The sequence below is a fragment of the Amphimedon queenslandica genome, unplaced genomic scaffold, assembly GCF_000090795.2.
Source record: "Amphimedon queenslandica unplaced genomic scaffold, v1.1 AMPQUscaffold_12244, whole genome shotgun sequence".
NCBI classification, from domain to species: Eukaryota; Metazoa; Porifera; class Demospongiae; order Haplosclerida; family Niphatidae; genus Amphimedon; species Amphimedon queenslandica.
In genome coordinates this window covers 2,942-14,659 of record NW_003547518.1, presented here as the reverse complement: position 1 = coordinate 14,659, position 11,718 = coordinate 2,942, and the positions used below count along the sequence as shown (strand labels likewise).

Here is an 11,718-nt window from a genome sequence, read left to right as displayed (position 1 = left end):
CACTCATGCCATGAAGAGACGATACATGTTACGACATGTGGTAAGCCACACCTACCAGGACGAGACCACACCCAATGACAAAATGCCATCTCACAATTTACACATTTACATGTACATGTAGATCACAAATTTGATGATTACACTGGTTACTTGTATTAAATGGTTGTACCAACGTCAAATCCACTTTTAATTGTGTGTGATAGTTTTATAGGGTATTTTAAGAGGCTACACTGTATAAAATATTAATATAAATACCGTATACTAGTTTGTTTTTGTGGTGAAATATTTTTGTAGATTTCATGTTTTTCTGCTTCATTGTGAAATTTTTCCACCACAAAATTCTGCATTTTCATTGCTATGTGGTGAAGCCTGCAAGCTACATGTGTATTTGCAAAAATTAATTCCGCAAAATCTTAGAAATGCAAGATTCACAAAAAATTTTCACCGTAAAAATTAATTGGTATATGTTATGAAATTACACATGTCAATTTGTACATGTACATGTACGTCACTCCTCCTTTTAATGTAATAAATTATTAATGACATTTTATGAACATTCTCCATTTACCAGTTAGTTTATATTGTCCCATAGGGTCTGGAATTATTCTCCCGAGGGGGTCAGAGTATATTTCTGGTCCTCTCCTCCACGTCAAAGAGGAACAGTCTCTATGATAAGTTGGTGGGGGTGAGGGGTGTGTCCCTACAGGTTCCTGATCTGACTGATGCTACTCAGAAGTGGCAAACTGGAGAAATATCTAATTATGATTACCTCATGTTCCTTAACTTGTGAGTTATTAATAGTTATTACTAAATGTAATTAATTACATGTAGTCATTAATGGTAAGTATAGTAAATTGCCATTGTTTTTGCGTATTTTATTTTATTTTGGTCACGCATAAAATTTAATTGAAAAATAGCAAAATTAATTAAAACAATTTGCAAAAGCCACTCTATTAATGTTAATACTATTACTAATACTAATATAAGGTTTAAAATTAAATAAACACAAAAGTCACTCTGTTAATAATACTACATTTGGTACATGTATCTATTACTAATATTATTCTATACTACATTACATGTATTATTATTCTCTTGCTAGAATTTTAATTTGTCTTGGTTTGATAGAAAGTCACAAACTGTTTTCACTTCTTCTCCAGTGATACTATACTGAACTCTTGCTTGTATCTCTGTATCACTAAGATCCATGAATATATCGAATTTTCTCTTTTTATTTGGTACATTATCAGGATTAGGAAGATCAAGTACCAGTTTACCAATTTTACGTACTGTTGGTTTACCTTCTTTATCTTCTATATACTGAACTCCATCATCTGTTGTACAGTATATAGGGATATGAGCTTGTGTGTCACTTTGACAACTAGGTATTAATGTAGCTTTATATACTTCATCCTTTATTTCTTCTCCTTTGAGTATAAATACCTCAAAGACATTGCCACAGCGTAGTACGCCATCTTCTTCATCAAAGAACTTGTAATGTTCATCATGTATTGATAGGTCAAATACAGGAGCACATCAAATCCCATAGGTAGCATCAGCAACACGTGATTGGATTATGTTAGGATCTTTCCTCCACATTACTGCTCCTGATACAACAGCAAGATCTGGTTGTATAGGACACACTAACTTATCATAAAGCTTGTCTTTGCGATACTCATGGATAGCTACTTCTATCTCTTGTCTAACAAACTCACACCCTCCAAACCCTCCTACTAGATAAACTGTATCGATTTTAATTCCATCACGCTTCAGCTCATCAAATGCTGCCCTCATGCACTCAAGGATTTTATCTATTGTCGACTGGAATACCTCCTCCAATAGGTCGTATCCTATGGTTAATGACTCATTTTCTGAATCATAATGCATATTCACCTTCCTTGATTTTTGAGGGATAATATTACCATAGTGCTTGGTAAAAGCCTGTGGCAATGAAAATGCTACTCTACTGAGACCTGGTATTGCGTCTCCAAATATTTTTTTGCTCTTCAAACTTTTCGTAAAATATTCTATTTAGTGTAGCTTTGGCACTAATGGGATTGGAATCATTGGATTTTGACAAAATCTTGAATTTTTTATCATCTACTGCTTCTTGTAGTAATTCTGAAAATGCTTCATTGATAGTTGTTCCTCCCCATTTGTTGCCCATTGATGGTAATACTACACTAATTCTCCCATTACTCTTATCATGTACAGTAATATCAACTGTACCTCCTCCTATATCAACTACCATGTATTTCTGTGGAGGTTTTCCTAATACTTTTGAATAATGCTGTGCAGCTATAGCAGCTACTTCTGATTCTAGAGCTAATGATAGCTTCTCAGGATTAACCTCCTCTGGACGTGGTAAAGGGGAACCAACTGGAGTAAACCTTGTTATACCAGGAGCATCAGAAGTGAGACCAGCCTATCATATTAACATAATGAAATACAAAGCATGTATTAGGTTACCATATAAGCAGCTTCTCTCATCATTCTTCTTGCTCTTGCTTTCCATATAGCAGGAACAGTAATGACCCAATCAAAATCACTTGACTTGTAGTTTTCTTTCAGATGATCAGTGAGTAGTTTCTCCTTAAGGTGTGTTAGTATAAAAGCTATAACTTCAATAAGATAATAAGAACCACCAGTGAATGGAGGGACTTTAGTTGTACGTCCTAACGACTGATCAGTATAATTTTATTACTTAAAATAATAAACAGCATTAAACTCACTTTATCTCTCTCTAGTAATGGTTTTATTCTTTCAAAATATACAAAGTCTTTAGGATCTTTCTTAGCTATGCCATTATATATACTCTGTACTTGATGTCCAATCCCAATGACTCTGTATTGTTTCCCCTCTTGCTCCTTTTTGATTAATATTGAATTAGGGATTCTTCCCAATGAACTATCAAGTTCAGTTTACATTGCATGCTTTGCGTAGGTTTTATTCATTTATTGATTTATGATTGCTATTGTAGCTGCTTGTGGCATGCTGAAGAATCTGTGCTCAAAAATGTTTGTTAATTTTTTGAATAATAAAATGAAAAACTAGAAAAGCAAGTTCAATTTTAAATTTACACAAAAGTCATTGCATTAGCGTACTAATACCATTACTAATGCTACTCTAAGTTACAGCAATTGTTACTATTATATTACATGTATATATTGTCTAACTATTTGGTTCATTATTGTTACTGGTCTTGTCTTGATAGAAAGTCACAAACTGTTTTCACTTCTTCTCCAGTGATACTATACTGAGCTCTTGCTTGTATCTCTGTACCTCTGAATCAATATATACATTGTATTTTCTCTCTTTTTTTTTGGTATGTTATCAGGATTAGACACATCAAGTATTAGCTTACCAATCTCACGTACTGTTGGTTCACCTTCTTTATCTTTTATATACTGAATTCCATCATCTCCTGTACAATATATAGAGATGTTAACTTGTGTGCTTCTTTGATAACGAGGTATTAATGTGGTCTTATACACTTCATCCTTTATTACTTCTCCTTTGAGTACAAATACATTAAAGACATCGCCACAGCGTTGTTCACCATTTTCGTCTACATACTTGTAATGTTCATTATGTATTGATGGGTTAAATTCAGGCCCACATGCTACCCCATAGGTAGCATCAGCAACACGTGATTGGATTATGTTAGGATCTTTCCTCCACATTACTGCTCCTGATACAACAGCAAGATCTGGTTGTTCAGGACACTCAAGATCTATAATTTCATAAAGAATGCCACGATGCTGGGTGATAACTTCTTCTATCCTTTTACTAACAAACTGACACCCTCCAAACCCTCCTACTAGATAAACTGTATCGATATGATCTGTTAGCTCATCAAATGCTGCCCTCACACACTCTATGATCTTATCAACTGTGGGTTTGAATACCTTCTCTTCTAATAGATCATATCCTATGGTTAATTTATTAGGATCTGGATCATACTCCATTTTTAGCTTCCTTGCTTTTTGAAGCTTATCATGGCCATAGAATGATACCAAGAGGGCTGGCAAGGTTAGTACAATTTCTTTTGTTTTTTTTCCAATTATTTTTTTCTTTTCTTCAAACTCTTCATAGAGAAATTTGTTAAGAGCAGCTTTTGCACGAATCGGATCTGATTTTATGAAAGATTCAAAACCTTTATCATCTACTATTTCTTCCAGTATTGCTGAGAATGCTTCATTGACAGTAGTACCCCCCCAGGTGTTCCCCATTGGTGGTAGTACTACACTAATTCTCCCATTTCTCTTATTATGTACAGTAATATCAACTGTACCTCCTCCTATATCAACTACCATATATCTACGTGGAGGAGGACCAAGAACATGTGACTGATGCTGTGCATATATAGCAGCTACTTCTGGTTCTAGAGCTAATGATAGCTTCTGAGGATTAACCTCCTCTGGACGTGGTAAAGGGGAACCAACTGGAGTGAACCTTGTTATACCAGGAGCATCAGAAGTGAGACCAGCCTATCATATTAACATAATGAAATACAAAGCATGTATTAGGTTACCATATAAGCAGCTTCTCTCATCATTCTTCTTGCTCTTGCTTTCCATATAGCAGGAACAGTAATGACCCAATCAAAATCACTTGACTTGTAATTTCTCTTCAGATGATCAGCCAGTAGCTTCTTCTTGAGGTGTGTTAGTATAAAAGCTATAACTTCAATAAGATAATAAGATCCTCCAGTGAATGAAGAGACTTCAGTAGTACGATCTAATGACTGAAGATTATAGTTATTACTTATTAGTTAGGAAATGGTAGAAATTTGCACTCACTTTGTCTCTCTCCAACAATTTTTTTACTCTTTCAAAATAGATGACATTTTTGGCCCCTTTATGTATATTACTCAACGAATTTTGTGCCTGATGTCCAACATCAGTGACTTCATACTCATCATCATCCTTCTCAATAATTATAGCATTAGGGATTCTTTCCAGTGTACTGTGAAGTCGTACAACTTTTACATCTCCTCCTGTTGTTGGAGTGGTATATGCTACTGATAGTGATGATGTCCCAAAGTCAATAGCTGCTATACAGCTGCTGTCTTGTAGTACAGGAGTGGCTTTTGGTATCTTCTCAGCTCTTCTCAGGGGTGGCAATGGTCTTTTAGATAAAGCCATGGGATTATATATAGTATAAGAGAGCTAGGTATATTGAAGACTGTAATATGTGGGTTATTAGTGTTGCATATACATGTATAACTTTTGTGTGGTCATATCCTGTATTAATATATTCATGACCTCTTCTCTGACCATAATAATAATAATATTTACTAGCACTGCTATCACCCCACAAGCTGTTTTGAGGTGTTTTCCACCTTTCCTCAACTATAAACATAAGTGTACTATATTCACTTGTTATCTTCTTTCATGTGACACTTGCACATGTACTGATGTTTGCCATTTTGTGGAGTAATCCTATTTATGCATATGTACAGTACTTTTCTTTCTTTAAAATAATCCTATAAAATTTATTTTGTATAAATATGTCATATTCTTGTTTGTACTTAATCGGCTTTTGCAGTTACAATATACTGTATAAGATGTATTTTATTGGTGGAAATATTTTGGCAAACTTGCCTGTGGAAAGTTAATTGCTTAATTTTATATTGAGAATTTGTGCCATGCCATTGAGCATGCTCATACTGAAACAAAATGGTGGATTTTATATTGGTGATATCTGCCTGCCAATTGCCAATATTATCCTTGCCAATAGATTATTTTGTATGGTATAGATTACTTTGTTGTGAAAAGTGTATTTTGTAAGATTTTTGCAGAACATCAGCTTTTACATGAAAATTTACCCAGTACCGTATAGTGGGAAATTTTGGAGGGAATTAAATTTGGCAAATTGGCGTCTTGATAGCCATTCGCCAAAATTAAATCCACCATTTTGAGTCATTATACACATGCTCAATGGCACGTGGCCACAAATTCGTCAAATTAAAACTCACCAATCACTAAATTTTACCAATTCACTAAATTTAACTCCCTCCAGAATTACTCGCTATACTGTATCTCTTTCTAGTATTTTTTAAAATTCTTTCAAAATAAAAAAATATTTAGCTTCTTCTCTAAGGTCACTGTACATGCTTTGTGCTCTGTGTCCAATCCCAATGACTTTGTATCATTGTTCTTCTTCTTTCGCAATTAATATAGCATTAGGACTCTTTTGTAAGTTTTGTGAAGTGGCACAACTTTTATGTTATCTTCTTTTTTTGTTGAAACAGCAGAGCTATAGGGAATAAAATTATTTGCAATTATCTGGGTAAAAATTTACTATTGTTTCAGTATATGCTTAGTGATGATGTTCCAAAGTCAATAGCTGCTATACAGCTGCTGTCTTGTAGTACAGGAGTGGGTTTCTGTATCTTCTCAGCTCTTGATAGTGGAGGCAGTCAGTGGTCCTTTAGATAATGCCAGGACCAGTGTGAGAGAAGTATCACTATCAGTAAGGTAGTAAAGCACTATATTTATACAGTTTTTAGTGGTTTTTTGTTAAAACATGTCCTGTGAACCTCTTCTGTGACCTCAAATAATAACATTATTCATAGTTCATCTATGCCATGTGTGCTATATGTGCATGTGCATGTGTAGGATACCTCCCTGTCTGGAGGTGGTTATGGGTACATAACTCCCCCTGAGATAAGTGGTCGAGGTCGTAGCCTGAGACCACTTATCTCGAGGGAGTTATGTATAACCACCTCCAGACAGGGAGTTACAGTGATTTTCCTTAAACTTGCATGATAGGCAAGCAGAAATGTGTTATGCACGTGCTCTGTTGTGGTCAGTATTAAGTAGGTGCATCTATTTAATTTCTGACCACAACAGAGCATGTGCATGACATATTTCTGCTTGCCTATCATGCAAGTTTAAGGAAAATCACTGTATCTATGCCATGGTATAGTACTGCAGTATTGTTCTTATGTAAACCGTGAAATTCCACACTGTCTGGAGGGTTTTGCGAGTGGCTTTAAAATCGCAAAAATTAGTACTCACATTTATTAATAATTTACGTTACGGTCATTAATAATTATTAATTTTAAAAAGGGAGAAATCAGAAAAATTAGTACATGTTAAAATCACTACCATTAACAAATCGCAAATATTTGTTTACTTAAAAATAAGGGGCTTTAAGGTAACTCCCGCTAAACATCAAAGGTTTCCATGGTGACCACCCATGGTATAAGGCTGTATAGCTTCTTTGTTCTGTGCATGCTTCATTCACTAAAAAGAAAGCTTGCAATGAAACTGTACTTGCATTGTCACTGTGTCACTGCATTGCATTGTCATAATAGTCTAATACCATTACTAATAGTATTCTAAGCCACAGCAATTGTTACTATTATTATATTGCAAGTACATATTCGTTAATTATTAGTTCGTATAGTCTTGTCTTGGTTTGATAGAAAGTCACAAACTGTTTTCACTTCTTCTCCAGTGATACGATACTGAGCTCTTGCTTGTATCTCTGTACCACTGAAATCCATGAATACGTCAAATTTTCTCTCATCATTTGGTATATTATCAGGATTAGGAATATCAAGTGCTAGCTTACCAATCTCACATACTGTTAGTTTACCTTCTTTATCTTCTATATACTGAACTCCATCATCTGCTGTACAGTATATAAAGATAGATTGTTGAGTCTTTTTTTGTTGAAGAGGCATAAATGTAGCTTTATATAATTCATCCTTTATTTCTTCTCCTTTGAGTACGAAAACTTTAAAGACACTGTTGCAACGTTGTTTACCATCTTCATCTACAAACTTGTAATGCTCATCATGTATTGATGGATCAAATGCAGGAGCAACAATTGTCCCATAAGTAGCATCAGCAACACGTGATTGGATTATGTTAGGATCTTTCCTCCACATTACTGCTCCTGATACAACAGCAAGATCTGGTTGCACAGGACACACTATCTTATCATAAAGAATGCCACGATGCTGAGCAATAGCTTCTTCTATCTTTCGGCTAACAAACCTACATCCTCCAAACCCTCCTACTAGATAAACTGTATCGATTCCATCAGACTTAAGCTCATCAAATGCTGCTCTCACACACTCAATGATCTTATCAACTGTGAATTGGAATACCTTCTCTTCTAACTGATCATATCCTATTGTTAATGAACCATCTCCTGGATCATAATGCATGTTCATCTGGTTTGTTTCATTTAACTTATCACTGCCATAGAATTGTACTAATTTGCTTGGTAAGCTTATTACTACTTCATTTAAACCCACTATTGTGTCACCAAATACTTTTTTGTGTTTCTCAAATTCTTCGTAAAAGAACTTATTTAGTGTTGCGTTGGCACTAATTGGATCAGATTTTAAAAACGATTCAAAACCTTGATCTTTTAATATTTCTTGTAGTAACATTGACAATGCTTCATTGACAGTAGTACCTCCCCAGGTGTTCCCCATTGGTGGTAATACTACACTAATTCTCCCATTACTCTTATCATGTACAGTAATATCAACTGTACCTCCTCCTATATCAACTACCATATATCTCTGTGGAGGGGACCCTGATACTTCTGACTGATGCTGTGCAGCTATAGCAGCTACTTCTGGTTCTAGAGCTAATGATAGCTTCTGAGGATTAACCTCCTCTGGACGCGGTAAAGGGGAACCAACTGGAGTGAACCTTGTTATACCAGGAGCATCAGAAGTGAGACCAGCCTATCATATTAACATAATGAAATACAAAGCATGTATTAGGTTACCATATAAGCAGCTTCTCTCATCATTCTTCTTGCTCTTGCTTTCCATATAGCAGGAACAGTAATGACCCAATCAAAATCACTTGACTTGTAGTCTCCTCTGAAATGAGTCAGTAGCTTCTCCTTGAGGTGTGTCAGTATAAAAGCTATAACTTCAATGAGATAATAAGAACCACCAGTGAATGAAGGGACTTCAGTAGTACGATCTAGCGACTATAGGGAATACATTAATGTCATATTTTGTGTTTTTGTTTTACTCTAACTCACATTATCTTTTTCCAATAATTTTTTTATTCGTTCAAAGTATATGAATTTTTTAGCATCTTTCCTCATACTGCTGTATAAACTTTGTGCTTGATTTCCAATCCCAATTGTTGTATGCTGTTGTCCCACTAGACCCTTCAGGATTAGTATAGCATTTGGGATTCTTTCTAGTGTACTGTGAAGTGCTAGAACTTTTACATCTCCTCCTGTTGTTGGAGTGGTATATGCTACTGATAGTGATGAGGTCCCAAAGTCAATAGCTGCTATACAGCTGCTGTCTTGTAGTACAGGAGGTGCTCTTGGTATCTTCTCAGCTCTTGATAGTGGTCCCTTAGATAAAGCCATGATCAGTTTAAGAGGTGGATTATAATCTAACCTGCATGTACAGTGACTGCTTAATGGGGTGATCCTACAAATATCTGACCTCAATTATTCATAGTTCACTATGTGCCACCCATCATTATCTATACTGTTCACTACGTGTATATCCACTTATGTACTTCCTCTTCTTTGAAATGGTGATCCTTCATGATGCATTCAGTCATTTTATATCCTGTTTATGTTCAAAAACTGCACTGTTTTTATAACTTTTGTAGATACTATTAGTTTATACAATGCAAGATTACATGCATGCATGTGATTTTTTGCACACAATAGTGTAGTGTAATTCTTAATCTGTGCATGCTTCATTCACTAAAAAGAATGTTGCATCACTTGCATGTAGAAGAGTGTACTTGCATCATGTACTGTGTACCCTAACCTTGCAACTTTGTACACGAAGGTCTGTGCCAACATCTATTGCAAAATTACTTTTATTATTGTGTTATACATTACATGCAACCTACTATACAGTTGGTAAATTTCGTGGGGTATTAATTTTCATTAATTTTGTGGTTCATTTTTATCAATGAACCTTTAACCCCTACCACCAACACATGAAAACTAATTAACGGGCAATTCAGAGCTCTTAACTACTATTTTTAAGCCAGTGGAGGAACTGGAGTCTTTGTTTATTACTCCATATTCCACTATAAGCCATGTATTGGAAGCTAGTGCTGTAGATCCAAGTGAAAATAATTTGCTAACTGTCAGCCACAAATTTTTGTACCCACGAATATTAGCTTCTAAGGAAATTTTGGAGAAAATGCGCAACATTGGACCCTCGAAAATTACCAACCATACAGTATTCCATTGACTTTGCAACAGTATGATTATTTTTGATCATAATTTTGCTAGTGTTGCTGATCAGAGTTTCAATGATATTATGCAATACCCTGTGTTGCCATGGATACTCGCTGACTACACTAGTACTACCCTAGGTAAGGATCATGTATTATTTATTTATTATTATTATTGGTTATTATTATTATCATTATTATTATTGCTAGATCTAACAAAACCGGATACATTCAGAGATTTATCTAAACCAATAGGAGCACTGAATGAAGAGAGACTAGCATTCTTTAAAGTACATGAGTATAGATCAAAATTTAGTATTAATTAATTAATTAATTAATTAATATTTTAATTGAAAGGATCGTTATGCTGAGATGTCTGGAAGGAAGTTTCTCTATGGCACTCACTACTCAGCACCTGGTTATGTACTGTACTATCTAGTCAGAACTGGTTAGGAAAACCTGTTTATCTTGTACCTCCACCTTCTCCCTCTCCCTCCCTCCCTCCCCCTCACTAGTCCAGCAGTGTGTTCCAGTGTATCCTGTATTACAGGTACAGTTACCATACAGTACAGTTACCAGGTCAATTGTCATAGCAACGCTCATTAGGTTTCCATGGTATTTAATTGAATATTTTTATTAGTTTTTATCACTGCAAATATAACCCAACCTACAGTAATAATACATGTATGATATGGGTATTATACATACATGTACATGTACATGTAAATCTTAAATTTTTATTTAATATTTTGTACTAATACCTAGCCTTGCTATTATTAAATTTTGGTGCTATGCAGTACTGAAGTATTTTGAAATATAAACCTGTTTATATAACTGGTTTTATTCTTCTTGCAGTGATCATGAATCCCAGTACAGGTGTGCCAGGAAGGTATCAACAGTGATATGTGTCCATGATGTACAGTGTCTTGAACCTGATTGTAATAACCACGGGTCATGTGACATGGGGGCGTGTTCATGTGAGTCACCATGGACCGGAGATACTTGTGGATCTGTTAACTGTTCATTGACTGATTGTAATGGACACGGAATATGTATGGAGGGTAAGAGAAAATACATGTACTGTCCTTAGTACATTTTCTGATACATATTGATGTCCTTATGCTGTTTAGAAAGTTTGAGCTGATTCCGACTTCAATTTTTCAAGTTATGGCCATTTTGAAAAAATGGCCAAAATCTAAAAATACCCAAGGCTATAGCCCGTGGTTTTTTCCAAAAAATGGCTCTGAAATCACCCCAAATTTTTATTACATTTTCCGATACATATTGATGTACTTATGATGTGTAGAAAGTTTGAGCTGATTCTGACTTTGATTTTTCAGGATACAGCCATTTAAAAAAAACGGCCAAAATCTAAAAAATACCCAAAGATGGTATACTTTGATGTTAGAGTGTTCTGTCCACTGTCAGCTACCAATATGAGTAAGACCTTGATGAAATGCTACAGAGATAATGAATCGTTGAAGAAAAGGAAATATGAGCAGAGGCTAAGAGAAGTGGA

General features: G+C 35.1%; 3 protein-coding genes across 4 annotated transcripts in view; 1 reads left to right on the top strand and 2 right to left on the bottom strand.

The window, feature by feature from the left end:
• The first annotated feature begins 6 nt into the window (after positions 1-6).
• LOC109588194 (uncharacterized) overlaps positions 7-11,718 on the top strand; it is a 13,961-nt gene continuing 2,249 nt past the window's right edge. Inside the window, exons 1-7 of the mRNA XM_020004371.1 lie at positions 7-40; positions 593-786; positions 10,258-10,340; positions 10,410-10,489; positions 10,557-10,647; positions 10,715-10,814; positions 11,055-11,260. Of these exons, the coding sequence (XP_019859930.1) occupies positions 11-40; positions 593-786; positions 10,258-10,340; positions 10,410-10,489; positions 10,557-10,647; positions 10,715-10,814; positions 11,055-11,260 (784 nt within the window). The 5' untranslated portion in view covers positions 7-10. The remainder of the gene's footprint in view (positions 41-592; positions 787-10,257; positions 10,341-10,409; positions 10,490-10,556; positions 10,648-10,714; positions 10,815-11,054; positions 11,261-11,718) is intronic.
• On the bottom strand, positions 1,488-5,274 carry LOC109588195 (heat shock 70 kDa protein 12A-like). 2 transcript variants are annotated; one of them, XM_020004374.1, is made up of 4 exons: positions 4,803-5,274; positions 4,535-4,747; positions 3,710-4,490; positions 1,488-1,625 (listed from the first exon to the last, which is right to left on the bottom strand). In XM_020004374.1, exons 1-4 carry the CDS (start codon positions 5,145-5,147, stop codon positions 1,537-1,539), a joined length of 1,428 nt encoding a protein of 475 aa, XP_019859933.1. In that variant the 5' UTR covers positions 5,148-5,274; the 3' UTR covers positions 1,488-1,536. The 2 variants fall into 2 exon arrangements, with proteins under 2 accessions (XP_019859933.1, XP_019859932.1); XM_020004373.1 differs by lacking the exon at positions 1,488-1,625 and having other exon boundaries at positions 3,208-4,490; positions 4,803-5,272.
• Positions 7,160-9,424, bottom strand: LOC105314938 (heat shock 70 kDa protein 12B-like). The gene is made up of 3 exons (XM_020004372.1): positions 9,025-9,424; positions 8,761-8,970; positions 7,160-8,716 (listed from the first exon to the last, which is right to left on the bottom strand). The coding sequence occupies exons 1-3, from the start codon at positions 9,364-9,366 to the stop codon at positions 7,397-7,399; spliced, it is 1,872 nt and encodes a 623-aa protein (XP_019859931.1). The 5' UTR covers positions 9,367-9,424; the 3' UTR covers positions 7,160-7,396.

Bases quoted from the DNA above. Each gene is read 5' to 3' on its own strand.
- LOC109588195 (XM_020004373.1), bottom strand. From the start codon at position 5,147: ATGGCTTTATCTAAAAGACCATTGCCACCCCTGAGAAGAGCTGAGAAG. The intron at 4,748-4,802 runs GTGAGTGCAAAT...TATAATCTTCAG, and splicing joins AATTGTTGGAGAGAGACAAA to TCATTAGATCGTACTACTGA. The intron at 4,491-4,534 runs GTAACCTAATAC...TTAATATGATAG, and splicing joins TGAGAGAAGCTGCTTATATG to GCTGGTCTCACTTCTGATGC.
- LOC105314938 (XM_020004372.1), bottom strand. From the start codon at position 9,366: ATGGCTTTATCTAAGGGACCACTATCAAGAGCTGAGAAGATACCAAGA. The intron at 8,971-9,024 runs GTGAGTTAGAGT...TATTCCCTATAG, and splicing joins AATTATTGGAAAAAGATAAT to TCGCTAGATCGTACTACTGA. The intron at 8,717-8,760 runs GTAACCTAATAC...TTAATATGATAG, and splicing joins TGAGAGAAGCTGCTTATATG to GCTGGTCTCACTTCTGATGC.